Source organism: Suricata suricatta, chromosome 4 (assembly GCF_006229205.1).
Source record: "Suricata suricatta isolate VVHF042 chromosome 4, meerkat_22Aug2017_6uvM2_HiC, whole genome shotgun sequence".
Lineage (NCBI taxonomy): Eukaryota > Metazoa > Chordata > Mammalia > Carnivora > Herpestidae > Suricata > Suricata suricatta.
The window spans coordinates 164,763,698-164,790,972 of record NC_043703.1 but is presented as its reverse complement, the minus strand read 5'-3'; the positions used below and the strand labels follow the sequence as shown (position 1 = coordinate 164,790,972).

Sequence of the window (27,275 nt, the reverse complement as noted above, 5' to 3'; positions counted from 1 at the left end):
GGGGGCCCCCCCCCCCCCCCACCCCGCCTCTCCTGCTCTCACAGACCTCCTTCCCACAGGAGGTTCCCCAAACCCACCTCCCGCGGGGAGGGCCAGGACACATCCAGGTGAGCGCGTGGAGGCCTGCGCTGTCAGCCGGGGACCCCCCTGCGCGCCGGATTTCCTGCCCCGCGAGTCCCGCGCACATCACACCCACACCACCGCGACAGCTGTAGAGTGTCATTTATTGAAACAAATTGGAACGAAAGAGTAACTAATAAGTGCTTTTCAAACATTAGATAATACAATATAAAATGAATTACGATTGCTAAAATTAAAACTTAGCAAGAGCTTTTCTGTGAACAGAAACACCTGTGGGCGAGTCTATAGAACTAATTTTGACAGTTTGCGGAAGGACCTGTTGATAATGCGCAACAGCAAAAACCCCACACACCCTCGTTTCTCTAGTCCTCTTTCACCAAAGATTTGCCCTCCCGGCCAAACGTTTTTAAAGGGGAGGGGTGGAGGTGGTCCCGATTCCAGGTGAGGCTCAGCGATGTCACCCACACCTGTACTCACTTGTGACCCCCGAGCCTGGTCCTCGCCGAGCCCCTCGAGCTGCAGTCACCTGCCCAGGAAGAGGAAGGGCGATCTCTGCTCGGCCCCGCCTCTCAGGGCAGGGACCGCCCAGCCAGGTGCACACCTGAGGCAGGTAAGGGGGCAGGTGAACACTCCACTTCCGTCAGTACAAAGCACCCACTACATATATTCCCTGGACAAAAACGACGCAACACTCGGAGTGACTAGGGAATGTCTGCGCACCACCGCGTCAGTCCCGGGGTGGTTTCTAAAGCACAACATCTTTTACAATTGAACAACCCAGGCCGATGGGCCTGTAGCTGAACGGACGGTTGTGCGCGATCAGGGCACTGGGGGTCAGGGCGAGGCAGGTGTCTCGGGGAACCGGGAGGTGCCCCCTGGTCCCGTGCGGACTCCGCTTACCCCCTGATCGCTGGCCTCGTGCGGCCCGGAGGGGGGGGGGGGCGGAGGTTCACCTAAAGCCAAGGAGGGAGAGGACTGACTCGCCCCGAGGGGCCCCTGACACTCCGAGGACCCTTGGGGACACGCTCAGGACCCCTCTGGTATCGGCCAGTCATCCCACACACCCTCTTCACGCGCTCCGGGCGCCCTCCCCCACCCTGAGGCGACCAGTGTGCAGACCCCGGGACCTGAATCAGCCACCGCTGGGACCTTCCCCTTCCAGGTGACTCACGGCCCCGCCCCCACTTCACCCCTCTCCTCCCTGAGGCCCCTCCTCCGCTTCCTGACCGCCTCCCCCCACCCAGGGTCCGGCCCCGCACTGCCCCCTCCCCGCGGAGCCTCTTCGGTCTTCCGGGTGACGCGCGCTCCGCGCCCCCCGCCTCCGTACTGCGCAGGCGCAAGACTCGAATCCTCGCTCAGGGAGGCGGAACTGCGCAGGCGCAAAGGGCGGGACGCTCGAGGTGCGCATGCGTCGAGCCGAAGAGGTTCCGACGCTCTCAGTGGGCGTCTCGGTGTGCGCGCTGGAAGATGGCTGAGCCGGTGCGGAAGTCTGTGCTGTTCGTGTGTCTGGGTGAGACAGCGGTGATCAAGCCCCATACTGGCTTTTCTGAAGGGTCAGGGTGGGCCTCGTGCATATTGGGCTGCGTCGCTGTGCCAGGAACGGTGATCGGGAGGAGGCCGGGGAGGGTGGGATGGGGTGCCCCGGAGCTGTATCTCCGTGCCACGCACCTGCTGGGCCGGCTCTCCTAGCTGGGTCTCCTCCTGTGCCCAGCCCACTCTCCGAGCGAAGTCCTTTCTCTGCCGGGTCCCTTCTCACTTGCCCGGCCCACTCTGCAAGCCTGGGCCGTCTCTTGCTTGGTCCGTCCTATCGAAGCCGGGTCTCCTCTCACTTGCCTGGCTCGCTCTGCAAACCGAATACCTCCTCACCTGCCCAGCCCGCTCTGCAAGCCTGGGTCCCCTCTTACCTGCTCAGTCCTATCTAAGCCGAATCACCTGTCACCTGCTCAGTCTTCTCAGGAAGCCGTGTGTCCTCACCATCAGCACCAACCCTGCAAGCCAAGGTCCTTTGCATTGCACCCACCTAGAATCCTATTCTCCTTCATCGAGTAGACCCAAGGCTACTGGACTGATAGACTCTCTTAGTGGCGTCCTGATGTCCCCAGACCTGTGACAACACTGGTTCGCTGGCTCATTTTCTTGGCATTGGCTTAGAAATGGGTGAAGCTAAAGGCAGACAGAGTGCAAAGACTTGATTTCTTGGCTATAAAAGCCGGACCAGGGACACCTGACTGCCCAGGTCTTTATGTAACCAGCCTCATGTGCCAAAGTTCCAATTTAGAATTCACTTTCCTTTTAGTTGTTAGGATTCTTCCTTTGGTGTAGCAGCACTATGTTAAGTTTCTCAGCGTTTGCACCCTGTCTGCATAACCTCCAAGAGAAGAAGAGAGGATGAGAAGGCCTAATTCAATAATATTCCAGTTACTTAAAATCTTCTGATGATTCTGCATTTTTTTATGAAATAAATATTCCCCTCCTTTCTATGCTGCCCCCTTCAAATGATGGAAGTTGGCCCATCCATTTTCACTTTATCTCCATTACGGTTTTCTTTGCCCATACCCCCTGGAAACTGCCAGTGATAGTGGTTTGCTGTGTCCCAGAATTTCAGGTGCGCAATGTACCTTTGATTGTTTGGCTATTTCTGGGCACCCATTTTGCATTTTCCCTGGAAAGACCTTCTGTAAAGTTAGACCCAAATATTCCCTTCTTTGCTTTTCCTAGAACCTCCAAGTGGAAGTAGTTTACCCGTAACCTTTGTAGACATCTTTCCTTATATGAATTTAGCCATCTTGAGGGCAATAACTGCAGCTTATTTTTCGGTGTTTCCAGCTTTAAGACAATATAGGATGATCACTGGGTAATTGCAGAATTGAATTTCCATGAGAGGAAAAAGAAAAGGGCCACCTTGTTTCACTTTGAAGGCCGATTTCTGGACTCAGTACATTTATTGGAGTGCAGTTCAGTTCATGTTGGGTTTCTAACAGCATTCGATTGCCTGTTTATTTTACTTGGTGCTGTCGATTTTGCTGACATAATGCACCATGATGGCTATTAATAGGTGACAGATACCTGGGTATATTCATCTTCTGTCTTTTTTTTTTTTTTAAGCCACTGCATATTACCAGGCACTCTTCTGAGTGCTCGGGGGATGTAGCGAACAAAACAGACAAAACCCTTGCCTCTTCGGAGCTCACCTATCACCAACAAATAAATACTTAGTTACTCAGTATATTGGTGTTGTGTTAAGAACAGTTGAGCAGGAAAGAGGGTGGGAGTGGAATGTACTTTTAAGTAGAGTGGTCGGGGACAGCCTCATCTATAAGGTGACATTTGGACAAAGATTTGAAAGAGGTGAGAGCACAAGCCTTGAACCTTGGAAAGTGTCCTGGGCGCAGGAGAGAGCGGGTGGACGGCTTTGCAGTGGGAGTGCTGGTCCTGTTCGTACTGGCAGGGAGGCCGCTCTGGCCTGGGCTCGAGCCCCAGGAGCCTTTTCAGCCAGACCTTCGCCTGTACCTGAAGACTCTCAAAGGTAATTTGAATGCCACCATGAATACATAACTAGAACCATTCTGGACGCACAGGAAAGCGAATTCTTACACATATGAGTGCTCGGGGCAGGAGTCTGAACTCCTTGTGTAAAGAGCCAGAAAGTAAGTATTTGGTACTTTGCACAAGCAGCAGTAGACAACGTATAAACAATAACATTTGGCTGTGTTCCAGTATAACTATATGGACATTACAATTTGAATTCCATGTAATTTTCTCATGTCACAAGATATTATTCTCCTTTTGAGTTTTTGCAACTGTTTAAAAAGGTAAAAATTATTCTTGGGTCTGGGAGCTGTACACAAAGGTGGTGACCAGTGAATACTAGTTTTCAGATGCTGCTTTGGGGCCTTCAGAGGACAGACCGGTGAAACCATGTGAGGGCGTGTCCTGACTCTGAAGGGACATTCAGCTGCTGTATTGAGATTAGATGGAGAGGGGCAAGGCCGTAGGGGTGAGACCAGGGGTGCAGAGGGGCATGTGCTGGACCAGAGAGGGCATAAGTGGTGGGGGTGGTGAGGGGTCAGGTTCTGGGCAGACTTGAGGGGTCAACAAAGGCCTTTTCCCGTGATGACCTGTACTTAGAGCAGTAAGAATGGTATGTTTTTGAAATGTAAAAAATGTATTCCTTCAAAGCATTTAGTTGTAAGGCTCTTTTCAGACTGAAGTGTAGAGCGAACTGTCAGGTGTTTTCCATTGGTGAGGCTAATGGCAATAAAGAGCCACACTTCTTAGTTTGGAAAGATTATTGAAAGTTTCATGTTTCATGTTTTGTGCAGTAGATGCAAACTTACTGTCACAGGCACTGGCACTTGTGCCGCAGCCAGCGTGGTTGGAGATGATAACATCGTGGGGTCATATTACCTCTTTTGAACAATTAATTGACATTTATTGATAATTATGTGCCGCACACTGTGGGGGTGCCTCCCAAGGTGAGAGACACAGCTCCCCCTTCTTGGAGAATTTTATTTTTTTCTTTTGTGAGTCTCAGTCCTTTAAATAAAGGTGTTTAGTAAGAGTATGAATTATCTGCCTAATTTGGAAAAAACAAATTTGAGACTTCACAGATTGATCTTTTTTCTAAAGAAATCTAGATGACATTTTAAGTTTTTAGAACTTTCCCATAGATGAAGCCTGCATTTTACTCATGAGCTTGTTTTACCGTGTTTTACCCATGAGCTCCACTTTTAAATGATTAGTGATGCCAACTTTTGAAATCAAGAGAGCAAGTTATAAGGAAGTAGGATTCTGCTGATTTTATAAGTGGTATAGCTTCTAAGTTTTGAAGTAGTAATTTTTCCCCCATCTATACTTATTCATATCTTGCTGTGAATAGAACTCTCTGGGGAAAAAGTAATTTTGGCCTTAACTTTAAGGCAGTAAATAACCCTAGTTTTTGTCTTGTGGGGAAACTAAGCTGTTATTTCCCAGTTAATGATTATTTGAAAAGGGGTGAGACTAGTCTTTGTGTCTTTAGATATGAGGTTGTAAGCATCTCTTCTAGAGTTTCAGAACGACCAGGGGTGTCTTGGATAGAGTGGTTGTTGCTTAGAAGTTTTCCTGGAGCCTTCCAGTAATTACCAGTGGTCAACCCAGTAACAGAGATACTTGTAAAAACTAAACAAAAATTCAGAATGTGGAAAGGAAAAACTTCACAGTACAAACTACCTCATAGTGGACATTGAGGACCAATTCCTGTCTTCCCCTTCATGGTTGAGTGGTTGATAGATTTTTTTTTCACTACTGTGGAAACCACAATCTTTATGGGGAAAAATATTATATATATTAGGTTGAAGACTAATGTGGAAACTGAAGAATATTAGGGAATTAAAGTTGTGTTTCACAACATTCAGAAGATCCAATTCTGCATGCTGCATACCAACTGCAAGAGTGACGTGGAGTCCTAGCGGCAGCCGGCCCCGGGGGCTGACGCCCACCGCGATTCCAGGCTCTCCCTGCAGTGTTTGCCTGACTGGGAAGAGCCTTTCTCCCCGGGCCCGGCCTGGTGCCGGGCTCCTGTGTGGGGACATGCAGCACATGATCGCGGGACATTCCCTGCCCACTGGGCCCGTTAGGCCCGCCCCCCCCCAGCACAGTGAAGCACCCAGGCTCACTAGCACACGTTCACTGCTCTCTTCTTCATACAACCCTTAACTTAAATGCCCAGGAAGGTCTTCTTCCTCCCCTTAGGGATCAGCTCCAATCTGCCTTTTTTTTTTTCCGATAAGAAAATTTCTTATTATCTTGTGTATGCGTTTAGAATCTTTAATTTCCTGTGCTCCTGTGGTATCTTCTGTAAATATATTGCTTGGCACATGGTAGAAATACTTTGAGAGTAGGTTTTAATGTCTTTTATCTTTTCCCCCAGTGTAGTGAGGAATTTGCCCCTAAGGATGAGGATGAAAAGTCAGGCCTTTGTCCTGGGTCCTGGGAGGTAACTTCCAATCTCTTGGAATTCCATAGGATAATAGGAGTGTTTTGATATTCCCAGAGGTCCCTGCATAGTATATACTGAGAGGAATAGCCAGGGTGGGGGCTGTGAGCCACTTGTGGGGGGTGGGCTACAGAATGCATTCCGCTTCAGGCCCATAGTTTTTTGTCAGTCATGACTACTTCTTGAAACTCAATGAGCCCTTGGCACTAGAGCTCTGGTGAGCATCCTGGATTGGCAGTACCCTGGGTATTGTCCCACATGGGTGAGGAGAAGGTGACATGTGCCCAAGGATCAGAAAGCTTCAGGTTTGAAACTCTTCCAGAATCTGCCCTGTGCTCTCTACCTTTGGCTGGGTCTGCCTTGAATCTTCTTGTTAGAGAACAGTAATCCCAAGTCTAACATTTTCCTGATTTTTTCGTCTTCTTTTAGAGAATTATTGCACCTAGGGGTCCCCTGAATCTGTAGCTGCTGAGAGTGGAGGGGGCCCCCGGGCATCCCCAGCCTGCAGCCCGTGTTGGAAGTGCTGAGCAGACTTGCTGGCCTGGGGTGCCGCGCCCTTGCTCCAGCCGGCTCTGCAGTGCTGTGGCAGGTCCTGCAGCAGGCCCTGCGGTGAAAGCTGCACCACTGTTACAGCTAAATACATTCGTTCGCGTATCTCATGAGACAGGATTCTTCCTTATGTGCAATGCACTTGAATATCCGGGTGTTTGATGCATTTTAAAGTAGGCTCCTAGCAACGCACTTCATTGATTCATGACTCACTTCTAGGTGACTGATAGCAACCTGGAAACCAGTGATTTGGGTTGTAATTGTTTTTCTGCCATCGTGGTTATTTGTACCCCGAGTACCTGGACAGGTGGAATGTGACCAGCTGTTCCCCAGAGGTCCTGCCATCCGGCGGTCTCTCCTCAGGGAGGTGCTGTTGCTGGGTGTCGGGGTGACGTGCTTGCTGGGGGCCAGCATCTGCCCTTGCCTCGGACCCACTGTCTGCGCTCTCCTCTTTTCAAGGTAACATCTGTCGGTCACCCATTGCAGAAGCAGTTTTCAGGAAACTTGTAACTGAGCAAAAGCTTTCCGATCATGTAAGTACCATTCTCTGTTCTAAAGAGGCCAAACCTAGTGCCTTTGGGGCAGAAAATTGCGAAAAAATTTCTTTTCTTCCCCTGCAGTGGAGGATAGACAGTGCAGCGACGTCCACATATGAAATAGGAAACCCTCCCGATTACCGAGGGCAGAACTGCATGAAGAAGCATGGCGTTCCCATGAAGCACGTCGCCCGGCAGGTACCGTAGCGGAGCTTGAGAGCGCACACTGTGTTCTGTGTTGCAGTGGCTCGTTGACAGCGGCGCGGTGTCTGACTGGAACGTGGGCCGGTCCCCAGACCCGAGGGCTGTGAGCTGCCTCAGAACTCATGGCATGAACACAGCCCACAAAGCCAGACAGGTAGAAGAGCTCTCATTTAATTTCTGTTACTGGAGTCCCGTAACTTGAGAAGTCGTGAGAGGCTTAATCACACTGACGTGTTACTGAGCATTTATTTGGGGGTCCGTTTAAGTAGCCACAGTGTGTCCTTTGTGTTTCACTGCTGGCTCCACAGTTCTGAAAGATGTGTGTGATCTTGGAATTTACTTATTGAAATACGTGTATAATCACATGATTGATACTGGAGAGAGCCCTGCCGAAGAGCCAGACTTAAAATCTCCTTTTTATTTTCGATCTGATTTTCCTGGAGACTAGTCTTGCAATCCAAGTCTGTTGTGAGTACTAGGATACACACAAGGGTGTATTTTCTACTGTGCAGTGTCTTAGAGGCGTGGGGGAGGACCGGCGCTGCTGTGGGTGCAGGTCCCACGTCCTGTCGGTCGGACTCCTGGGTGCCGGGTCCGGAGCTGTGCCGAAATCACCCCGTGATGGGAAGTGCTGCATCCGCCTGACGGCATGGAAGCCAGGAGAGGCTGCTGAACAATTCGCAGTGTGGCCAGTGTGACAGAGGGAATGGAGTTTACACTTTATTTTAAGTAGCCTCCTGGAACTGGCACGTGAACACAGTGGGCGAGGGATTCAGTGGCGCAGCCTTAGTGAGAGCCGGGGCTCCGGGGCCGGTGCGTGGAGCCCCCGCACCGGGAGACCACCGGGTGAGCTGGGGGCCTCCGCAACCACGGGGACTCACTAAGAAGATCAGCTCATTTCTGGGTGCTCAGAGCTCCATGTATTGTTATGCAGAGAAAGTTACTTTATCTCCATTAATTTGTGGAGAATTTTGATTTTTAAAGCATTTGGCTAAATCTTCTAACTTCTTTTTGTATCCAACCTAACAAAATGGACAGGCTGTGTAGGGCAAGCAAGGCTGTGAACTAGCATCAGAAACAAGAGGCCATGTCCAGTGATGAGATTTTGAAGCTTTTAAAATGAGATGCCCTGAATGTTTTGAAGATCAGTTGTCAAGTAGATCATGTATTTAGAAGTATGGCGGCAGTGTGGAAGCCATGATTTAGTCACAATGTTTAAAGGAGAACCTTGTAGAAGACAAGACAAAGACTCTTTAATCACTGTTACACTTAAGCAGGTCTTTACCTAAAGCTTGTCATATTGCTTTGCCATACAGCATTGTGTTTTTAATTTTGATCATCTCAATTTTTGCCCTCTCTATTACCTTGTCAGGGAAGGGAGTCATTGGTAAACCTATTTTGCAGATGAAGAAACTGAGTTCTGGAGATAAAATATATAACTTATCAAAGGTCACCAAGCTTCAGAGTGGTAGAACTAGGATTTGATCATAGGCCTATTTGTTTGTTTTAATAAACACATAGAGATATGGGTCATAAAATTCACAAAGTGCTGTAGAAACAGTTCTGGTGCATTAGTGATGTCTCGGAAGCTAGTAGTACGCACATTATTTTGGCTTAGATCAATTTACTTTGGTATCTGTGAACTTCTCAATTCTGGCTTTCAGCTGACTGTGTTTAAGAATTTACTATCTAAGTTACTATCTTTCCTAAGGACCTTACCTTTTCTTAAATGGAATTTTCATTGGACATAAAAACATTTTTTGTATCTTATCCTGTGTCCTTCTAATCTCCAGGGTTTACAAAACTTGCTGATTTTTAATTATGGGCTGTCACACTTTATGTTTTCTGTCTTTAAGATTGGATTATTTTTTGTATACAAGTGTATAATTTGGGTACAAATGGAGTATTTTAAATACACGTCTTAAAAACAAAGCTAGAAACTTTAAATTTTGAAAGGAGACTTGTAATTGCTGGTTTTAGGAGTAATATTCCCACATCGTCTGTTTTTTTGTTGTTGTTGCTATATTTGTTTTTTTGCCTTTTTATTATTCCCTGGTGCTTTTAAGAAAATTTTCTCAACGATTGCAAAGTAGTATCTTATCAGTCTTTGTTACCTTTTAGCATTTTGTGATTGTTTACAGGCTTTCTTTTAGTGATTGTCGCAATTTGTATGAGAACTATTCTATTTCTTTAAAAAAAATTTTTTTAATGTTTATTTATTATTGATACAGAGAGAAACAGAGCATTTGGGGGAAGGGGCAGAGAGAGAGGGAAACACAGACTCTGAAAGAGGCTCCAGGCTCTGAGCTGTCTGCACAGAGCCTGACGCAGGGCTCGAACAAACCATGAGATCATGACATGAGCCAAAGTTGGACGCTTAACTGACTGAGCCACCCAGGTGCCCCTATTCTATTTCTTAAATTTTTAATTTTCCCAATATTTTCAACTTTGGTTTCATAAATATGTTCAGGGTGCTTAGTTTTTTTTTTTTTTTGAGTGTGTGAACACACATGTGGTTAGTTCTGTGCAGATGTGTAGTTTGTTAGACATTCTTTTCAGCAAATCTTTTCACACACAGTTGTGCGTGGTACTCGGGCCTGTGCGGCTCTTCCCGCTCCAGAGGTCACTGCTCAGATTCGTTCCCCCTTTTCTCTCTGTGGCCGTGGAGCCCGCAGTGTGAGCTCTCTCTGTGGGCTTTCCTCTCTGGCAGGTCCCCAGCCCGTGTCCTGTAGCTGCGCTCGCGTCAGTGCCGGGTCACGGTCGTCTCTGTCCCCCCCGGGTGGGTGCCGGGGTGTTGCTAGCGCGGCCTGTAGGGCTCTGTGGGGACGCCTGTGTCGGACACACCCGGGAGCACACACATCATGGGTATGTGGCCTCATAAGGCAGGTCGGTGATGTTCCTTCTTTCTCTGCTCCCTTAAGAAGTTGGTTAAATATTGATAGTATTTCTGCTAATGGTTTGGCTGGATTCATCAAATCAGCTGTCTCTGATTTTTGAAATTGCTCTGTTTCACTCTGCTGTCTTTAGGTTTTTCTTTTAGATTCTTTGTTTCCAGCACTTTTACTATGATAAGCCGAAGTATGTTTCCTGAATTTGCATCACAGTGGTTCCTTTAGTTTTGGAATGTCCTGTGTTATTTTCTTTTTATATTTTCCTTCTGGGCATTCTCTCCTCAGAGGTCAACTTACATGTATCTTGAACAAAATTTCTTACATCATCTTCTCCATTTTCCAACCTTTTCACTGGCTGGTCCTGGCTCTGTGAGGCGTGGGCTGTGTTGAACTGTGCCCTGCTGGGTGGAGCCTTCCAGGAGGGCACCGAGCGCCCGAGAGTGCAGTGGCCCGGGCTCCTCTTTGGCCGCTGTTCCCTCCCCGAGTAGCTGCCGTCTCCCCCAGGGCTTCTTAGCTCTTTGCCTTCAATAGTTTGAGGACTTGGCAAATGGCTTAGGCAGAAAGCTTCTGAGTATCAGGCTCTCTGCCTTCTGGGGTCTTTGTCCCATCAACCCTTCTGTCCAGTGTTTCTCTGCAGCCCATCAAGCTGCTCACTGTTCCTTGGAGCCTCTCTTTTCCAGGAGTGGCCCTTTGCCCAGGCTTCTCCACGTCTGCAGGATGCTCTCCATGTTGCAGGTGGTACTGACAGCTGTGGTCTGGGGTGTTCTTTGCTGTGGGGGCCGTCCTGTACACTGCAGGGTGCCCAGCAGTGTCCTTGGTCTCTGCCCACTGGACACCGGAGCATCCCTCTCCTCTCTCCATCATAGCAGTCACATGTCTCCGGACATCGCCCCCTCTTTGAGAATCCCTACCCTCAAATTCTCCCAAGTGTCCATGGAGTCAAAATTGTACACGTGTGGGAGCGCCTCGGTGGCTCAGTCAGTCGCTTAAGTGTCTGTCTCTTGATTTCAGGTCAGGTCACGATCTCACAGTTTGTGAGTTCAAGCCCCACACTGACAGTGTGGAGCCTGCTTCAGACTCTGTCTCCATTTCTCTATTCCACTCCCCTACTCGTGCTGCCTCTGTCTCTCTCAGAATAACTAGATAAACTTAGAAAAATTATATATGCTAAAGAATCCAAGGTGTCAGACTGACCAGTGAACTTGAACAAGGTAATAAAAGTTTGTTGATATGTTTTCATATTCTGTATTGTGAGGAACCTTTAGGAAACTACCACGTACTAAGTTTTAGTAGCACGAGTAAACACAGTGACCTGTACTTGTGAAAATACTCCCTCTCAACTACATATTTGGGAGGCTGGGCCCCTGCACGCGGCCATGCGCGGCACATCAGCTCACAGGCCCGGGGGGAGCCCGGCTGCCCTCCGGGAGGCGACGCCGCAGGGATGTGCGGAAGCGGGCCGCTCCTCACCGCTTCCGTTTAGCAAGCGTAGCTGTTTCTCATCTTTCACAATGCTACAATAGCAGATAAAGAAGGCTTAAAATTTTTCAGTCTTAATAGTGGTATTAAGTATTTAGCATTCAGGTAAATACCACCGTGGGTAGCCCACGGCAGGGGCTTGTTTTAGATTCTGGCCTCTTGAAGCCTGTCACAGGAGCACAAAGACGGCTTTTTATAAGATATTAATTACAGCCATTCTCATTCTCTCTCAATTATTTTAATATCTGAACATCATGTATGGATTTTATAGGTAGATGTCAGTTCTAAGACTGTCTTAAGATCTATAGTTGCAATAATTCTAAAATTAAAAACAATGTTCATATTTAATCCTAGATTAAATTTCTCATAAAACTGTTTTGTGGAAAATAGCTTATAGTATTTTTTTTCATTTTTTTAAATATTTATTCACCTTAGAGAGAGAGAGAGAGAGACAGAGCATGAGCTAGGGAGGGTCAGAGAGAGAGGGAGATACAGAGTCTGAAGCAGGCTTCAGGCTCTGAGCTGTCAGCACAGAGCCCGACGTGGGGCTTGAACCCACAGACTGTGAGACCATGACCTGAGCCAAAGTTGGACACTCAACTGACTGAGCCACCCGCCATGTGTCCCCATAGTATTTGATCTAATAGAATTTGAAATAACCTAGTACCTGCAGAATGTTAACAAAATGTAGTCCTCAGCAAATGATTAACATGCTCTGTTAGAAACGGATGCAAGTGCACACTAAGAGCCAAAAGTTGTGTTTTAACAGAATGAGGACTATGTTTATTATTCGTCTGCCACACTGGTTGTTAAAGTGGGGTCAGTACTCAGTTTACCTGGGGTTTCGATATCTTATTTTTGTGTTTCCTGGTATTCCTATGTTTTAGAGGATTTTTTAGACAGGAAGATTATTGAAAAATTACATTCTTAGGAATTATTTTTACTGTCATTTTGTGGTCTGTTTTTGTTCCTTTCTTATTGTGTCCTTATTTATAATAGCCAGGAATCATAAAATAATTTCCCCATTTACATTGTAGTGGACTTAGGTTGCTCAAGTAAGATGTCAGAAAACTTGTAAATTCCCAAGTTAGTATCAGGAAAAATCCTGAGTGACATTCTTCTCTGTGTCTTGTTCAGATTATGGACACTCAGGGGAGAGCGGAGTCCTGCATCCAGTTACTCATGTATTTCCTTCTTAGGGACTCTGCTGTGAACACCCTACTGAACGTGTGTCTTCCTCTCTCCCCCAGAACCCTGTGCCTGGCCCTGCCTGGTTTATATCTCCTCTGGCGTGATGCCCGCCCTGCACGGAGGCCCCGCAGGGGCAGCCACCCCTCTCTGTAGTTTGGTGTTTGTCCCTGGGGCCTAGGATGTTACGTTCCTGCACAATGAAAAATAGAGTAAAACACTGAGGGGTTGAAAATAGGACATTTTTATATGTGAAGTGAATTCTACTTTGTTACTAAGAAATTGCAGATGAAGTATACACTTTGTGTTTACATATTATACTGTTAGGATTATTCCACGGAACTTAATAATATAAAATTTCTTTGCAATACAGTATTACAAAATAGATTAACTCTTAACTTTGAAGTACCCTAAATTATTTAACTTAATTGAGTAACAAATTCAAATAGAGCAAAATGTTTTTGTACTGCTTTGGTCCTGTAGGCTTGATTGTTATAAACTATGTTTTTTGACTTCTTATGTAATTTCAGGTTACCAAGGAAGACTTTGTCACGTTTGATTATATACTTTGTATGGATGAAAGCAATTTGAGGTAATTTCATGTTTTAAAGTGTATTTTTTGTTCAACTGTCAATTTAGTAATAGGCCAAATAATTTGTTGTTTGAAGTGACTTTTTACTTCAAGTTTTTATTTACAGTGGTGGTCACAATATATAGAATTATGTTTAGAATAGTGAGAAACCACAAGGTAACTGAGAACTGTCTCCTGGGTGTGTTTACAAAGAGACGTGCCCTAAGAGAGGAGCCTGGGCAGCTTCCTGTCCCCTCCTGGAAGGCGGTGCTGGCTCTGCCAGAGGTGCTGCTGTCGCGGCCTTGGCAGTTCTGGGCCAGGGGTGTTTTAGTTGTTTCTCTTCTGAACCTCCCCATATCTGCTGTCCCCCACTCCCCAAAAAGGAAGACTGACAAAAAAGAAACTTTTTGCTCTATTTAAATTGTTGATTGCCTTCACTGTTTTTTGTTTAAAAACAAAAGCAACAGGCTGGGGTGTTGGGTAAGGGTGGCTGACTGGTACATGTGTGGTCCGTGCCCTGCGCACCACTGTTCTGCGTTGTATTAGGAGGCGCCGAGAGGGAGGGTCCCTGCCGGGGTTCACGGGTGGCACGGGCTGGGCTGGGCTGAGGGGTTCGGCTCAGTTTCGTGCAGCGGCGCCCGATCCGGGTCTCCCACGAGCCGCACCCCCCACCGTGCCCTACCCCGGGGAACGTGGGCGTTTCTTGAGCTGTGTGTGCCTGTCACGGTGCCAGGTGCCGGGAAACAGTGAGCCCCCTGGGAGGTACGGTCTAGTGTGGCCGCATGCTGAGACAGAATCACAGCCAGCAAACAACACGATACAGTGTGATCGTGCCCACAGTAAGTGAATGTGACGTTTTCTGCAATGTCGAAGCCATTGCAGGCCAAATGACCCAAGAGAATGTGTGAGGAAGTCCCAGGTGTGAGACCAGGGCACTGCGCCCCTTGTCGCACCGGCGACTTCACGACGCAGGTTAACGCGCCGGGGAGTCCACACCGTCCGCTCCCTGGTGAGCACACCGCTGTGCCTCGCCGGCTCGGAGCGGACGGACGGGGCTCACGACCTTACTTCTGTCCTGCGAACCAGGAGCGGCACTGGAGCCCAGAAGTGTTCTGTGTTTGTTTTTCGGTTGATTTGGTCTCACTTTCCTCGCGTGACACAGCATGGCACTAGCAGTACGTCGCCGGGAACCTCACGCCGTCTGTTCCGCGGCACAGTCCCGGGTTCCGGGGCTGCCGGCGCAGGGGTGCCGGTGTGGGGCGCGCCGCGCTCCGGGCACTGTCCCGGCCTTGCTGCGGCCCCCGCCAGCCCCTCGCACGCCCGGGGTCTCGCTGGGGGTCTGCTCACCAAGCGGAGGAGCGGTCAGAGGGCCGGAGCGAGGTGTGTTTGCGGCTTGGGCTCCAGCCTCTGGAGGGGAGAGGGCGTGAGCAGGGCCTGGCAGGGGAGAGGCGCGCCTGAAGCCCTGGGACATGCGGGCCGGGCCGCCCTTTGGGAGCTGGTTCACGTGCCTCTTTGAGTTCTGTTCCGCCCTCCTTGTTGAGGCTCTGAAACGGGAGGTTCCATTAATTGTCGAGACACGTGTTTCACAGGCGCTCGCAGACGGACTGTCCAACCCGGGCCGTGTGTTTTGCGTGGAAGTGTGTGTGAGACCCTCTCGCCTGAGCTGGAAACCCGTGGCACCAGGGTCACTCAGGTCTGCCAAGGGTCTGGTTTCCTTTCTAAACCAGGTCACTCTCGCTGGGCTTTGATAGTGGATATTTCATAAAACCCTGGCAGATGTCACTGTTTAATTTGAAACCATAGATCAGAAAACTAAGTTCATGTTTCAATTTTACAGAGACTTGAACAGAAAGAGCAATCAAATTAAAAATTGCAAAGCCAAAATTGAACTCCTTGGGAGCTACGATCCACAGAAACAGCTTATTATCGAAGACCCCTATTACGTGAGTACATCTCCCATATCCCTCCCGATGCTGGGTGCGGGGTCACGCGGGGTCGGGCGTGTGTGCGTGCCCTGCCCCGTGCTCAGCGGATGGGCTTCTCCGGGCACCTGGTTGTGCAGCTTCTGTTATTTCTTCTTCTCCCTGTGCTTTCAGGGGAATGAGTCCGACTTCGAGACCGTCTACGAGCAGTGTATGAGGTGCTGCAGGGCCTTCTTGGAGGAGGCCCGCTGACACCGCCCCCGGCCCCCCGGCCCCCCGGCGAGCCCCGCAGGTGCTGCACTGAGGCCGCGGCTGCTTCTTCAGTTCACCCTGTTTCTCACTTTAAATACTTGTAGATGGAAATCAGTTATTGTATTTGACAAATAAATAGAAATGTTTCATCCAGTTTAGGGGGTAACGAAGTGTTCTTAGACGAGTTGAACCTCCCGCTTTGCCCCAGTTACAAAAATAATGGAACAGACAAAATAGCAGAACTTGACCCCCAGAGCACAAAGACGTCCAGCAGCCCCGCAGGCCAGGTGGGCACACGACCGCCGCCTCTTCTTCCCTGAGTTCGGGGACCACCGGTGGGGACGATGCGGTCTGCTGGCTGCATGGTGTCTCCCCGCCAGGGCCCCTCCTCCAGCGGGCGGGCCAGCGCGGGGCCTCCCCTGGCTTACAGTGCATACCGTTGACGTGGAAAGTGGGAAAGAGAGAGTGAAGGTGTTAATCTCTAGAACCTTTAATACTTGCTAGTTTTTGTCTGTCTAGTTTATTTCAGAAGGAAGTCCGCTTCTTTCCATTTGAACCATTTTGCCACTGGAAATTTAATTGCATCCAGTAAGAAAGACACTGTCTGCTGGTTTTGCTGTTAAATGCTGTATGACCCAAATGCCGAATACAGCTCAGGTGGGAAAGGAAACCATTAAAAAGTCGGGAAAAGTTCTTTTATGTTGGAATACTTAAATATTGATACGTTAAGTATTCTTTCTTCAGTGTTTAATTTATAGACAAATATAGGTAACTTCTTTGTGCTTGGAGATAACTATTCTAAAATTCATATGAATATATGGCAGAAAAGATTGTTTTCAAAATCAACTGGGGAGATTATAAAAATACAACTAAGAAGTCTGGCATCTGCCTGCTTTTTTATTGATAAGTGAAGAAGAATTAGAAAACAGTGCTTTTGTTGTCCCTTTCAGATGATCTGTGATGCTATATATGCATATTTATCCTCAGTGTTAGGAAGCAAAATGACAAAAATAAGTGTATTACTTCCATTTATGATAAAGTGTTTGTGAAAGAAATATGAGGCCCCTGCAGCCATAAATGTCCTTGCCTGACCCCGCCATGTGCAGAGTGTGACGTCCTGCTCCTTGGAGCCTCCTGGGTGGCATGGGAAGACGGGGGACAGCTTGTGTCTTCCTGTCCTTTACCCTGATTCATCGCTGGCGGTCTGGACTCCTGGGAGAGCCCTCACTCACTGGTCGGTCTTCATCCAGAGTCTGAGTGCATCACTGCTCAGAAGCAGAGCGAATTTAGAGGAACAGCTGCCCCACCAGGGTGCCTGCTTCTGGGTTTTGTGGGGCTTCCAGTCTTCGGAGAGCCTGAGGGGCCCTGGTGGGGCCTGAGGGGGACGTTCAGTCCTGGAGTCTCCTCTCCCCTGGAGGATGAGCGGGCCAGTTTTCCCGCACCCCGCCAGGAAGTGTGTCCAGCTCCCTGTGGAATTACCTGAAGAGAGTCCTACCTGGAAACTCTTCCTCGGACACGGTGGAACCTCAAAGTTAAATGTAGTGAGAAATTGGTGATGATACCCTAAAAAGTAAAGAATTGAGCTGAAAAGATCAAGTAATTAACCACAATTAGAAAATAGGATTAAGAGCACTTCAGAGTTACACTCTGCCTTCCTCAGTAGTTGCTTAGTAATCTCAAATTTCCTACTCGATTCCTTCGTGATCGTGAATGAATCCCTATCATTGGTTTTCTTTACTGTTTGTATACGTATCTGAAATATGGGCCTCGGACACATCCCATGACACATGTCCACTTTGTGCTTATGTCCGTTTCCAGAGGAGAGGCCATTTGAACAGAGAAACTCAACTGCTGACTTGAGTTGTCTTAAATTGGATGCAGTCTTTTGTTCAAAATAGATCACCTATAAAAATCTGGAGCCACTTGGAATTCTTACGTCTTGTTTTTATGATTACGATGTCACGCAGGAAATAACAGGTGCCACCTTATTTAAATATTCATCACCATATCAGGCTGTATCTTGAGACGTGCCATGTTCCATGGTAGTGTTTCCTTTAAAAAACTGTCAATCTCATTGTCCCTTCCAAGAATCTATCGCCTTCCCATTTTATCTATTCGTGCCTTTTGTATTCCATGTCATTCTTGCCAGTGTTAGGATCTCTTCATAGGTCTATAAATCATGAGTTCCCACCCAGTGAACTTGTTAGAAGTGAAGAGTCACTTTTAAGACTTCATTATAATAAACACTCTGTTTATTACTTGTTTCACCATTTACAGTATTTACATATTGCACAATATCTGGATATTATCTTACATTTATTATACAAAGGACAAATGAAATTAGCCTGGGTATGTTCACAGATTTATACTCTACTGTCTCCAAAACATGACAAGTTTTTTCGTGGGCTTTCATGCAATTCCAAATAATACTCTGGGAATTTAATTGTAAAAGTAATAAAAATATTAAATCATACCATATGCTATATGAAAATATAGTTTCAGATTCAGTTTATGTTTCTAAAGAAATATTCTTTGAGATTTCATCTAATTAGGAAAATGAAATCGCCTTCTCTGTTTTGTAGCACTACCTATCAAATGTGGAGCATTCTTTATTCCAAAATCATGAGTGGCAAGTCTTACTACAGTCAGGTACGCTGATTTACTGAATTTATATCTGCCAACAGTGTCAACAACGTACAAAACTCAAAGGAAGTTTGGAAGAGTCTGTCTGCAAAAATAAATCTCTTGTTCACAAGGGGACGTGTTCATGAAGGTAGTAGGTTCTGTCCCTGCTGGTCTCCAAGGCACTTCTCATGGTTCATGCATGGGCTGTTGGTCCTCTGCAGCTCTGCCCACAGCTGAAAAACATTTGGTTTCATATAACCATTCACACTTCCCACTTCTAGAAGACCTAGATGTTGAATTATGTAACATAATGTGTTTATAAACACAAGGGATCACAATCTGCACGTACATTTCTCTATGTTTCAAAAAGCATAGTCCATTTTACTGTGGAAAGTAACCAGGTCCACAGTTGTTACATGTTCACTATGCTAAAGGAGTGAAAATCTTCCTAAATACAACCGAATGCTTATTAAAGTGTGAAGACAGCCCTTACCCTTGATGTGTGTGTTGTCAAGTCCTCAGTAATTCAGGCCACGCTGTTTTACAGTTTGTGGCAATCCTGAGAAATAGCCGATTGGCCTTTACACTTCTGTCCTCATGAGCATTTGCAAAACCCATAGCCAAGAATAAACTTCTTCCTAGCACTCCATGCCATTAATTTAATTTTAAAAATAATGGTAAGCTTCAGGGCTACTGAAACCAGGCTGCATTTTGTAGACTGAGCTGGGTACTTGTTATTCGAAACTACATCTCTTTGGAAATATTCCAGAGCTCAGGCTTCTGATTTCCCTGGGCTGCAGCCCTAGGTAGTGAGGTGTGTAAGACATCTCGAGTGGGTCTCTGACTACGAGGGAGAGTGGCTGGGTATCTCGTTTCTCGTCGGCTGGAGGGGACCAGTTCGTGAGCTTCAGAAAGGAGGCGGCCAGGGGTTTGTGCTCAGCTCCCAGACGCGAAGATCCCCGTGCTCCTTCCCCGTACACACCGGCTGCCTCCAGGCTCAGCTGGGAGAAGACCAGGCTGCGGCCCGGAGCTGGGAGAGGAGTCAGTCTGCAGCCGGGTCCGGTCCCGTGTCGCCGACAGGGCAGCAGCAGACTGGGGTCTACGCCCCGCTTCCTCCACACCCGGGCCACTGTGTGACCGGGAGGGTGTGTGTGTGCAACTGCTGCGTGCGCTCTCACTGATGTCCTCACCCAGCCCACAGGGCCCTCCTGTCTACGTGGTGAGCAACCAGTGGGGAGTCTGCCACTGATGTTTAAAACTTCTGGAATTAGAAGAAATTAGTCTTTTAAAAATGTTAGAAATTATTATAGTTAGCAGAAATGTTTGTGTTTTTTAAACTTCACCCATTTCTTGACTAAAATGAACACAGTTGCAGCTGTGACAAGTGTGACAGTTGGGTACGGTGGCCTTTGGGCATGTAACACCTGTGGGCACACAGCCTTCTTATCTTCCCTGGTTCTGCCATCCAGCCAGACCCTGGCTTGGTGGGTCAGGCTGGAGAAGTGCATTCACCATCAGCACCATTTCTAAGACCACGTCTGCTCCACCTGCCAGGGCTTCCTTTCTTTTCCGCATGTGCCACCCCCGATGTGCCGTCCCAGAATCAATGCAGAAGTAGAACCACGCCCGGTACTAATTCCATACCGACATGCTTCCCTGGGTAATGACAGTCATTCTTGCTCTAGTGAGTACACTTTGCTTCCCTTCTAGGAGCAACCAGCTGTGGGGGAGCAGGTGGCCAGTTACCGGGAGCAGAGACAGGGAGCGTGTAGCTTGACTAAATGGCCACAAGGCATTTGGTCTCCCTGCCCCTAAGTAACAGGAAGTTGTTTTCCAAGGATGTGCCTGGTTCATCTCTGGAAACGTTGATGTTTTAACTATGAAGAAAGGCCTGTTACCTCTTCTCAAGCATATCACCTGGAGAGAGAGGAGAATCCATTCATTGCTTTAAAAAGAAGCCTTTTCTGTGTGCCTTGGAGACAGTGGAAGAAACAGAACTCAGACGGGAAGTGAAGGTAGAGGTCAGGTTAGGGCAGGACATTTCTCAGCTCCGGCATTAAAAACAATGCGTTTACTTCTCCCCAAATAAAAAGTGCCACACAAGTTTCAGTGAGCCCGCACAAAATGTGGTCTCCTAGCCTCCCCACTTAACCACATGCTTCACCAAACCCCCACGTTGTCCTCTCGTTACCAGGGGACTCATGTCGGGGAGAACACAGTACCGAGGACAGCGTGGACATGTGACCAGTCCCGGCTGCGAGGTTTGGCTCAGCCCCTCCGCATGTCTGGACGTTTACTTGTCACCACTGGCTTTTCTGCAGCGAGCATGTCCGTGTGTGACGGAGCAGGACTCCCTGGTCCGCCCACACGAGACAAATGAGGGTAACCCCTGGACCAACAGTGACCTATCCCTTTTTTATTAATGTTTCTGGATGGCAGACAGACTGGGAACGGCCATGTGAGGACCCGAAGTGGTCTCGCTTGTGCGACAGGCTTGGCATCTGCCAGTTCACAGCACGCACAAGGCACGTGGTAAATATAAGATTCTGAAATTGCGACTTTGTGACTGAAATCTATGGCATTCGTGTCAGGAAAATAAAGCCTTTCAGCCGTCTGTATGGCTGATAGCTGGCATTATATGCTGCATATCAGCCCTCAAGAGGCCGAGGTAGAAAATTTAGTCCATAAAGTCTTGATGTGCGTTTATATTTTTACCATCGGAGGCAATGAAAGAAACATAAAAAGGATAGCTATTCTTGGCTATTCCTTATAAGCTAACTGGCATGATGATAGACTCCAACTCAGACGTTTGCCAGATATGTCTCTAAAAGTTGCATGGATGTGGTTAGTCATACACTCATTTATGAGTGTAAGTGAATGAGCGAGAGCTTAAAAGTGAACAGGCATGATTTTAGACATGTATTCTTCTTTATGCACCAAATCGTGTGCTGAAATTAGTCCACTAATGGGTTTTGCTTCAAATTAACACACACTCTGCCAACTGAGCCCTCACAGGAATAATTTGCAACAGCTGCCTGGGGTACCGTGTGCAGGTGGCGAGGTACCGTACAGTGACGGCCACTATTTGGAGATCCTTTGAGTGTTACGTCTGCTTTATTCAAAGTAAGGCTACTTTGGCCAAAGAGTGAGTGTTTCTAAACTCCCATGAATTTTTCGTGTCACAAACGGGACCCACGTCTTTGGTGTGTGTGCCAGTGAGTCTATGGTCAGCTTACCTTATCCCTCCATGCACATTGGACTGACAGCCAGCCGGGTAAGAAGCCTGGCACATCTTTTATAGTCTGTAATGAAAATAAATCACAGACCCTTGTCAGTTAGGTCAACAACTCTTAGAGCATTTTTTAAACAAGTATACCAACTGCTAAAGCCATTTCTTTAAATATTTTGAATTCCCTGGAAGTGATATGGAGACTGTCATCTGGAATCATGGGCTCTAAGTTGTTGATTTAATACTTTATGGTAGTTCAGAGGCTTTAGCGTCACAGGGCAGGAGACAAATAATGTAACTGGAAGCCGTGTGGGAGGGGCAGACGCAGGATCTTCTGCCCGTTTTCTCTCCTCAGTGGCTCCCGTGCCCATCAAAACGACCTCAGTTTTGCTGCCTCGCAGACAGTCTCCCATGCCCCGTACAATGCACGCTCAGGGCACGTGCAGGCTGGGTCCCCACCTGGACTGACCACACACAAAACCCCCTGCCTCAAAGACAGGGAGTCAACAGTCCCGGAACGGAGCAGAAAGGCCTGGGCTGGGAACAAAAGGAAGCAGCAAGCTAAGTTCTGAGTACAGACTGATTCTCCATGATACCTCACTTACTTTCCTATTAAATTATCCCACAGGCGCTACCTCAGAGAAACCAAGTGCACTTTGGCGATCACGGCCATAAAGGGACTTCCTCGGCTTGAAGTTCTGTGGAAAAGCTACAGCAGTTTATAAGTCACTAAACTTTACTTCTCAGGCATCTCAAAATCCTTCTTAAAATGGAGGAGTTGGTACTCTTCACTGAAATTCTGATGAACCAGTAAGCTGACTGACAACCGTTAATTTGCACCACGTGTGAGACGAGCAGCTACGCCTGCCCGTAAACACGCGGCTCTTAAATATTTAGAGGACCTAACAGTTCGTGCTCAAAGCAAGACAAAAAGGTCTAACAGCTGGAGGCTGGGTCATCTGGATTCCCGGCATTTTCGTCCTCTTCCCCATCACACCGAATCCTTTAGGACGCAGTTCTTCTAAGCAGAGCACACATGCCTTCGGTGCTGGGCGAGCTCACGGTGAGCCCTCCCATTCGCAGCACATCTAGAGGCCATGAAGTTGGTCACCGCCCGCCCCCCCATCGACCCACATGTCCTCCAACCCTAAAGACAAGCCTAATCTGGGGGTCCTGTGAAGGGCAGTCTGGAGGAAGTTCATGTTCTGCTCTTCCAAAGAGCCCTGCCTTGGGACCACACTTTGAGGAGGCTCTGGTTCGTTTCTGACTTCCCAGGATTTGGCTCTCCAGCTCTGTGAGGGCGGAGAGGTGGAAGCCATGTCACCTCGCCCCGTGCACACGTCTGAGGGCGAGAGTCGCAGTGAGGAACCCTGCCGGGTGGCGCGCGGCTGAGCTACCCTGAGCAGGAGACACGTGTCCTCAGGTCAAGCGGCCGATGTCTGGGTGTCGGGGCACCTGGTCTGCTTCCTCATCCATAAATGAAAAGATTAAGAGTGATGACCGCAAAGATCATCTGTAAATTTAGAACCTGTGATCCTATTATTTTAAGATGGTATTTAGTATAAAAATATATATATGCATTTAAACAATAAAAATGAGAAGATTTTCTGGCTCTGGAATAATTAATAACTCTCAACCGGAAGGTGATTCCACTTCAGAGGAAGGAAATCGGGAGAGGCACAAGTGCCAGCTGCCTAGGGCATGGCTGAGAGGGTGGACGGAGCCGGGGCTTGAAAAGTAAAATCAGAGCTCCGTGGGACCTGCGTGCGGCCTGCCTCAGCTGAGCCCCGCCAGGGCCACTGTGCTGCCGCCTTCACCCGGGGCGTCCTGACCAAGTGGGCCAGGACGGGGACCTCCACTCATGGCAGCTGCTTCTGCAGGGGGCACCTTTGCTGCCTAAGCAGAAAAAACTTCCACTGAATGTAAAGTGGCTTATTTTTTTATGTTTTGTTTTTTGAAGGCAGGGCAGGAAAGTCTGGTCTGGATAGTCTGGATACTCTGTGGAGAGTTTCTGAAAGCAGCAACAAAGATACTGGGGAATCTGCGCCGCTTTCCTCCTCTGAGCCTTACGTGAAATGAAGGTGCGTCCCTACTACAGACGCTAGTACGTCACTCTAGCTAATAAGTCACTTGTCATCATCACGTGTTTTGTGAAGAGCACTAGTAACTACTTTTGGAGAAATAAAAAACATTTTGTTACAGATGAACAATCAGAAAGCTATAGCTGAGCCCTGCATTGAGACAGGAACTCTGCATTTTTGGATTAGTGATGAGGCCGCAAGAAGAGCAAAAGTCTGAAATAGCAATAAAGTCCTTAGGTAATGAGGTTAATAATCACTAACGGAAACAAGGAAGTCTTTAGTCAAGGAGGCCCAGGTCCACAGATTGCATACATCCCAGAGCACAGAGCTCCTGCCCAGTCATCCTAGCGCTTGCTTGTCATATTGAGTAGACACAAATATGGGCATCACACCAGAATTCATGAACACAACAAGAAGGTGAACGGAAGAGTTCAGCCCGCTCCAAGATGTGATTAATTCCAGTGAATGTAAATAATCTTCCCTTTGGCACACAGTTACCTTCTTCTATGGTCTGGTCACCCCAACCCTTGACTCCATAGTGAATAGGGAAAATATATTAGCATACAGGAGATTGAGAAGGAGGGGTCTGTAAAAGTAAAGGACACAAGAGTCACATCTCCATATGCTGATTTTCCCCAAGTAGCCTGGCCGCTGTCACTTACATGCAGGGATGGTGCAGTCTCTGGTGTTGTGGTACAGTCTGTGAAAGTGTTTGCTGCACTTTGGGCTGAAATAAAGAGGACCTGGAACATGGAAGAAGCAGACCGTGAGGGCTTGCAGGCTGCGCCTGGAACTGGGCACAGGGGCAGGAAGGAGGAGGCTTACCCGTCAGATGTTTTAGAAACTTGTCCTTCATCCTTAGATCTCGAGGAACGATTTCTGTTTGAAGGGAAGGAAGTTCATTATTGCATTGCTTGAGAGAAGCACTTTTTTCATGTGATCTAGGTGACAGCCACAGAAGTTGTCGGAAACTGCACTAGCCATGTTACACTGCACGAAACAAAACGGTCGGAGCCCCCTTGATTGGTGTACATGACATAATGTGAAGACTTGTAATCAGGACCTATTTTTCTTCAGAAAAAGTATTAACTATTCACAAAGCTTCAATATTGTCTGTCTGGTCTCTGTCCCTGTGGAAGACAGCGACCACAAAGCTGTAGGGTGAAGGGGGAGTGTTGGCAGTTAGCTTCCAGTATGGAGGTCGCCGGACATTTTCATTTTGGAGCTTGGGAATCAAACACCACAAGCTATCAAAGTTCTAAAACGAAAGCCCAATCCTTCAAACAGCCACAACAACAAAAGTCATAAAACTTCTGTTTTCTAGGTATATATGTAGAAAAAGGGTTGAATGCTTTCAAACCCACTTGTGATTCAGGCTGGTGCAAATGCGTGTGAATAGACGTTTACTTGGTTTGTAAGAGGAAAAGTAAAGTTCCCAGGGAAAGACAACTCTCAGTGTGTGCTTCGGAACTGGCAACGCTCCCATTGACACTCTTTCTGATTCCAGGCTTTGGTTTTGATTTTTCACAGTCACCTGTAACCATTTTTCACTCATTTGCTCTGGGTACTAACTTTTGCTACGACCGCATGTGGCTGCACTTTGTTTTATCAAAAATACTCCTCATCTGAGAAGGGAACATTTCCTACAAATCTTACTCACTTGCAAGGCTTACACATCTCCTGAATGTCAGCCTGTATAAAATTGACCTTATCACATTTGACCTAATTGTGTCATGAAAGCATTAAAAGCTTGCATGCTTTCTTCGGAAATTTCCCACGGGGCAGCCACTCTGGGAAGGCTCTGCCTGGGGCAGAGGGGGGCGGCGCGAGGGGAGGGGGGCCGCTCTGAAGCATTTCTGTCTCAGTTGAAAGTGCTTTGCTGAAAATATTTCCATTTCCAAAATAACAGATGACAGTTCTGTGCCAAAGCTCCCGACCTAGGGAACACCTCCCGTGCCTTGTAAGCGGAGTAGGGTTAGTTACATGCGGAGGCGTCGTTTATCTAACGCCTACTTTCTTCTTTTTATAAAAACATATTGCCTAGTTTTTTTTCAAACAATAGAAATGGTTTTATCTTGTTAAAATATATGTTTCCTCAAAGACCATTTTATTTCCAAGCAAACGCGAATCCCAGCGTCTGCTGAGCCAGATCCGCAAACGTGCGGGAGGTCTCCCGGACGCCGCGCCCGCGCAGGGGGGCCGTGCAGGCCCACGGGGAGCACTCACCCACTCTCTGCTCCTCGGGATCCAGCGGGTAGTCCGGGACCTCCCTGCGGCCCAGGGTGTAGTCGTGCTGGCCCGAGAGCTGCAGCCTCTTGGACTCGCCCGAGTGGGACTTCCTGAGCTCCTGCAGGATCTCCACGATGAGCCGAAGCAGGGTCTGCCCGTCGGCCGCCTCCCGGGGCTCAGCGACCCCGGGCCCCGCCGCCCCCAGCACCAGCAGCAGCCCCAGGAGGAGGGGGCGCCCGGGCCCGCGCATCTTGTGCTCCTTCGGCGGGAGTGGCTGGCTAGCTGCAGGGGCAGGGCGAGGGAAGACAGGGCAGAGAGTCGGCGAGCGGCAGCGGCTTGGTGGGGGCGGGGGCGGGGGGGAGCAGGCAGCGCCCGCTGAGGCCGCGGCCCCCCGGGACCCCGAGCGGATGGGGGCCTGCGGCGGCAGCTGGGACTCGGTGTCCCCGGGACCCGCGGAGGCCCCGCTGCGGAGAGTTGAGCCTCCGGGCGCCGCCCCCCGCCCGTGTCCCGCCCCCGCACCGGCCCTCCCAAGTTTGGGGGGAAACGACGCATCCGCTTGCACTTCGCAGCGCGAGACGTCGGCGCAACTTTCTTAGCCTCTGAAACCGCGAGGCGCCGGAGGGGAGTCAGGGGGACCCCGGGAGGGCTCGGCCCGCGGAGAGGCGGGGGGACTCTGAGAGGGCTCGGTCCGCGGGGAGTCAGGGGGACCCCGGGAGGGCTCGGCCCGCGGGGAATCAGGGGGACCCCGGGAAGGCTCGGTCCGCGGGGAGGCGGGGGGACCCCGGAGGGCTCGGCTTGCGGGGAGGCGGGGGATCCCGGGATGGCTCGGTCCGCGGGGAGTCGGGGGGACCCCGGGAGGCTCGGCCTGCGGGGAGGGGGGGACCCCGGGAGGGCTTGGCCTGCGGGGAGGGGGGGGACCCCGGGAGGGCTCGGCCCGCTGGGAGGGGGGGTCCCGGGAGGGCTCGACCCGCGGGGAAGGGGAGGGTCCCGGGAGGGCTCGGCCCGCGGGGAAGGGGGGACCCCGGGAGAGCTCGGCCCGCGGGCCGGGGTCCTCCCGACGGGGCAGCGTCGCGCCCTTTGGCGAGTGGGGGCCGCTCCCGAGTTTCCAGCAGCGCCTTTGTGTGGCGGTCGCCCCCTTCTCCAGGCCGGGCGTCTCCGAACCCCGACGAGGAGTCCCCGTCCGGGACCCTCGCTCAGACGCCCGCAGGGTCGGGTTCTAGAAACCCCGGCCCCTCGGGGAGGGAGTCCGGCCCGCACCTGCCCGGCGCCGCCCGCGAGTCCACCTGCGAGTCGGAGCCCGGCCGGTTACCTGTCCCCGCGCCCCGGAGCTGCGGGCGTCCTCCGGCGTCTGTCCTGGCGTCTGTCCCCGCGCCGGTCAACCCGCCCCGCTACTCCATGCCCCGCGGCGACCCGGCGAGCGGAGCGCACAGACGCGCGGGGACGGAGACGCGGTGCCTCGGC

The 27,275-nt window shown here is 49.3% G+C and overlaps 4 protein-coding genes across 10 annotated transcripts in view; 1 reads left to right on the top strand and 3 right to left on the bottom strand.

Moving 5' to 3' along the window:
- The window catches only part of SH3YL1 (SH3 and SYLF domain containing 1), a 48,306-nt gene extending 47,066 nt beyond the window's left edge, over window positions 1-1,240 (bottom strand). The window contains exons 1-2 of one of the 4 annotated variants that reach the window (XM_029938376.1): window positions 982-1,240; window positions 559-682 (exon numbers count right to left, since the gene is read on the bottom strand). In XM_029938376.1, coding sequence (XP_029794236.1) covers window position 559 — 1 coding nt within the window. In that variant the 5' untranslated portion in view covers window positions 560-682; window positions 982-1,240. Of the gene's footprint in view, window positions 1-558 lie in introns of all 4 variants that reach the window. The other 3 variants (XM_029938378.1, XM_029938377.1, XM_029938379.1) reach the window with 3 other exon arrangements.
- Window positions 1,241-1,484: 244 nt separating this feature from the next.
- On the top strand, window positions 1,485-17,573 carry ACP1 (acid phosphatase 1). Of its 2 annotated transcripts, none has more exons than XM_029938372.1 (6): window positions 1,485-1,591; window positions 7,067-7,140; window positions 7,388-7,501; window positions 13,436-13,497; window positions 15,314-15,419; window positions 15,573-17,573. In XM_029938372.1, the coding sequence occupies exons 1-6, from the start codon at window positions 1,549-1,551 to the stop codon at window positions 15,648-15,650; spliced, it is 477 nt and encodes a 158-aa protein (XP_029794232.1). In that variant the 5' UTR covers window positions 1,485-1,548; the 3' UTR covers window positions 15,651-17,573. The 2 variants fall into 2 exon arrangements, with proteins under 2 accessions (XP_029794232.1, XP_029794231.1); XM_029938371.1 differs by lacking the exon at window positions 7,388-7,501 and adding an exon at window positions 7,228-7,341.
- Window positions 17,574-17,880: 307 nt separating this feature from the next.
- ALKAL2 (ALK and LTK ligand 2) lies at window positions 17,881-27,264 on the bottom strand. 3 transcript variants are annotated; one of them, XR_003908066.1, is made up of 7 exons: window positions 27,124-27,264; window positions 25,812-26,096; window positions 24,411-24,464; window positions 24,248-24,328; window positions 21,512-21,577; window positions 18,769-20,192; window positions 17,881-18,508 (listed from the first exon to the last, which is right to left on the bottom strand). XR_003908066.1 is itself a non-coding variant. In XM_029938374.1 (6 exons), the coding sequence occupies exons 2-5, from the start codon at window positions 26,062-26,064 to the stop codon at window positions 21,513-21,515; spliced, it is 453 nt and encodes a 150-aa protein (XP_029794234.1). In that variant the 5' UTR covers window positions 26,065-26,096; window positions 27,124-27,264; the 3' UTR covers window positions 17,881-20,192; window position 21,512. The 3 variants fall into 3 exon arrangements, 2 of the variants coding, with proteins under 2 accessions (XP_029794234.1, XP_029794233.1); XM_029938374.1 differs by having other exon boundaries at window positions 17,881-20,192; XM_029938373.1 differs by lacking the exon at window positions 18,769-20,192.
- LOC115290771 (proline-rich protein 2-like) lies at window positions 26,407-27,211 on the bottom strand. The gene is made up of 3 exons (XM_029938584.1): window positions 27,207-27,211; window positions 27,124-27,142; window positions 26,407-27,030 (listed from the first exon to the last, which is right to left on the bottom strand). The coding sequence occupies exons 1-3, from the start codon at window positions 27,209-27,211 to the stop codon at window positions 26,407-26,409; spliced, it is 648 nt and encodes a 215-aa protein (XP_029794444.1).
- Window positions 27,265-27,275: the final 11 nt, after the last annotated feature.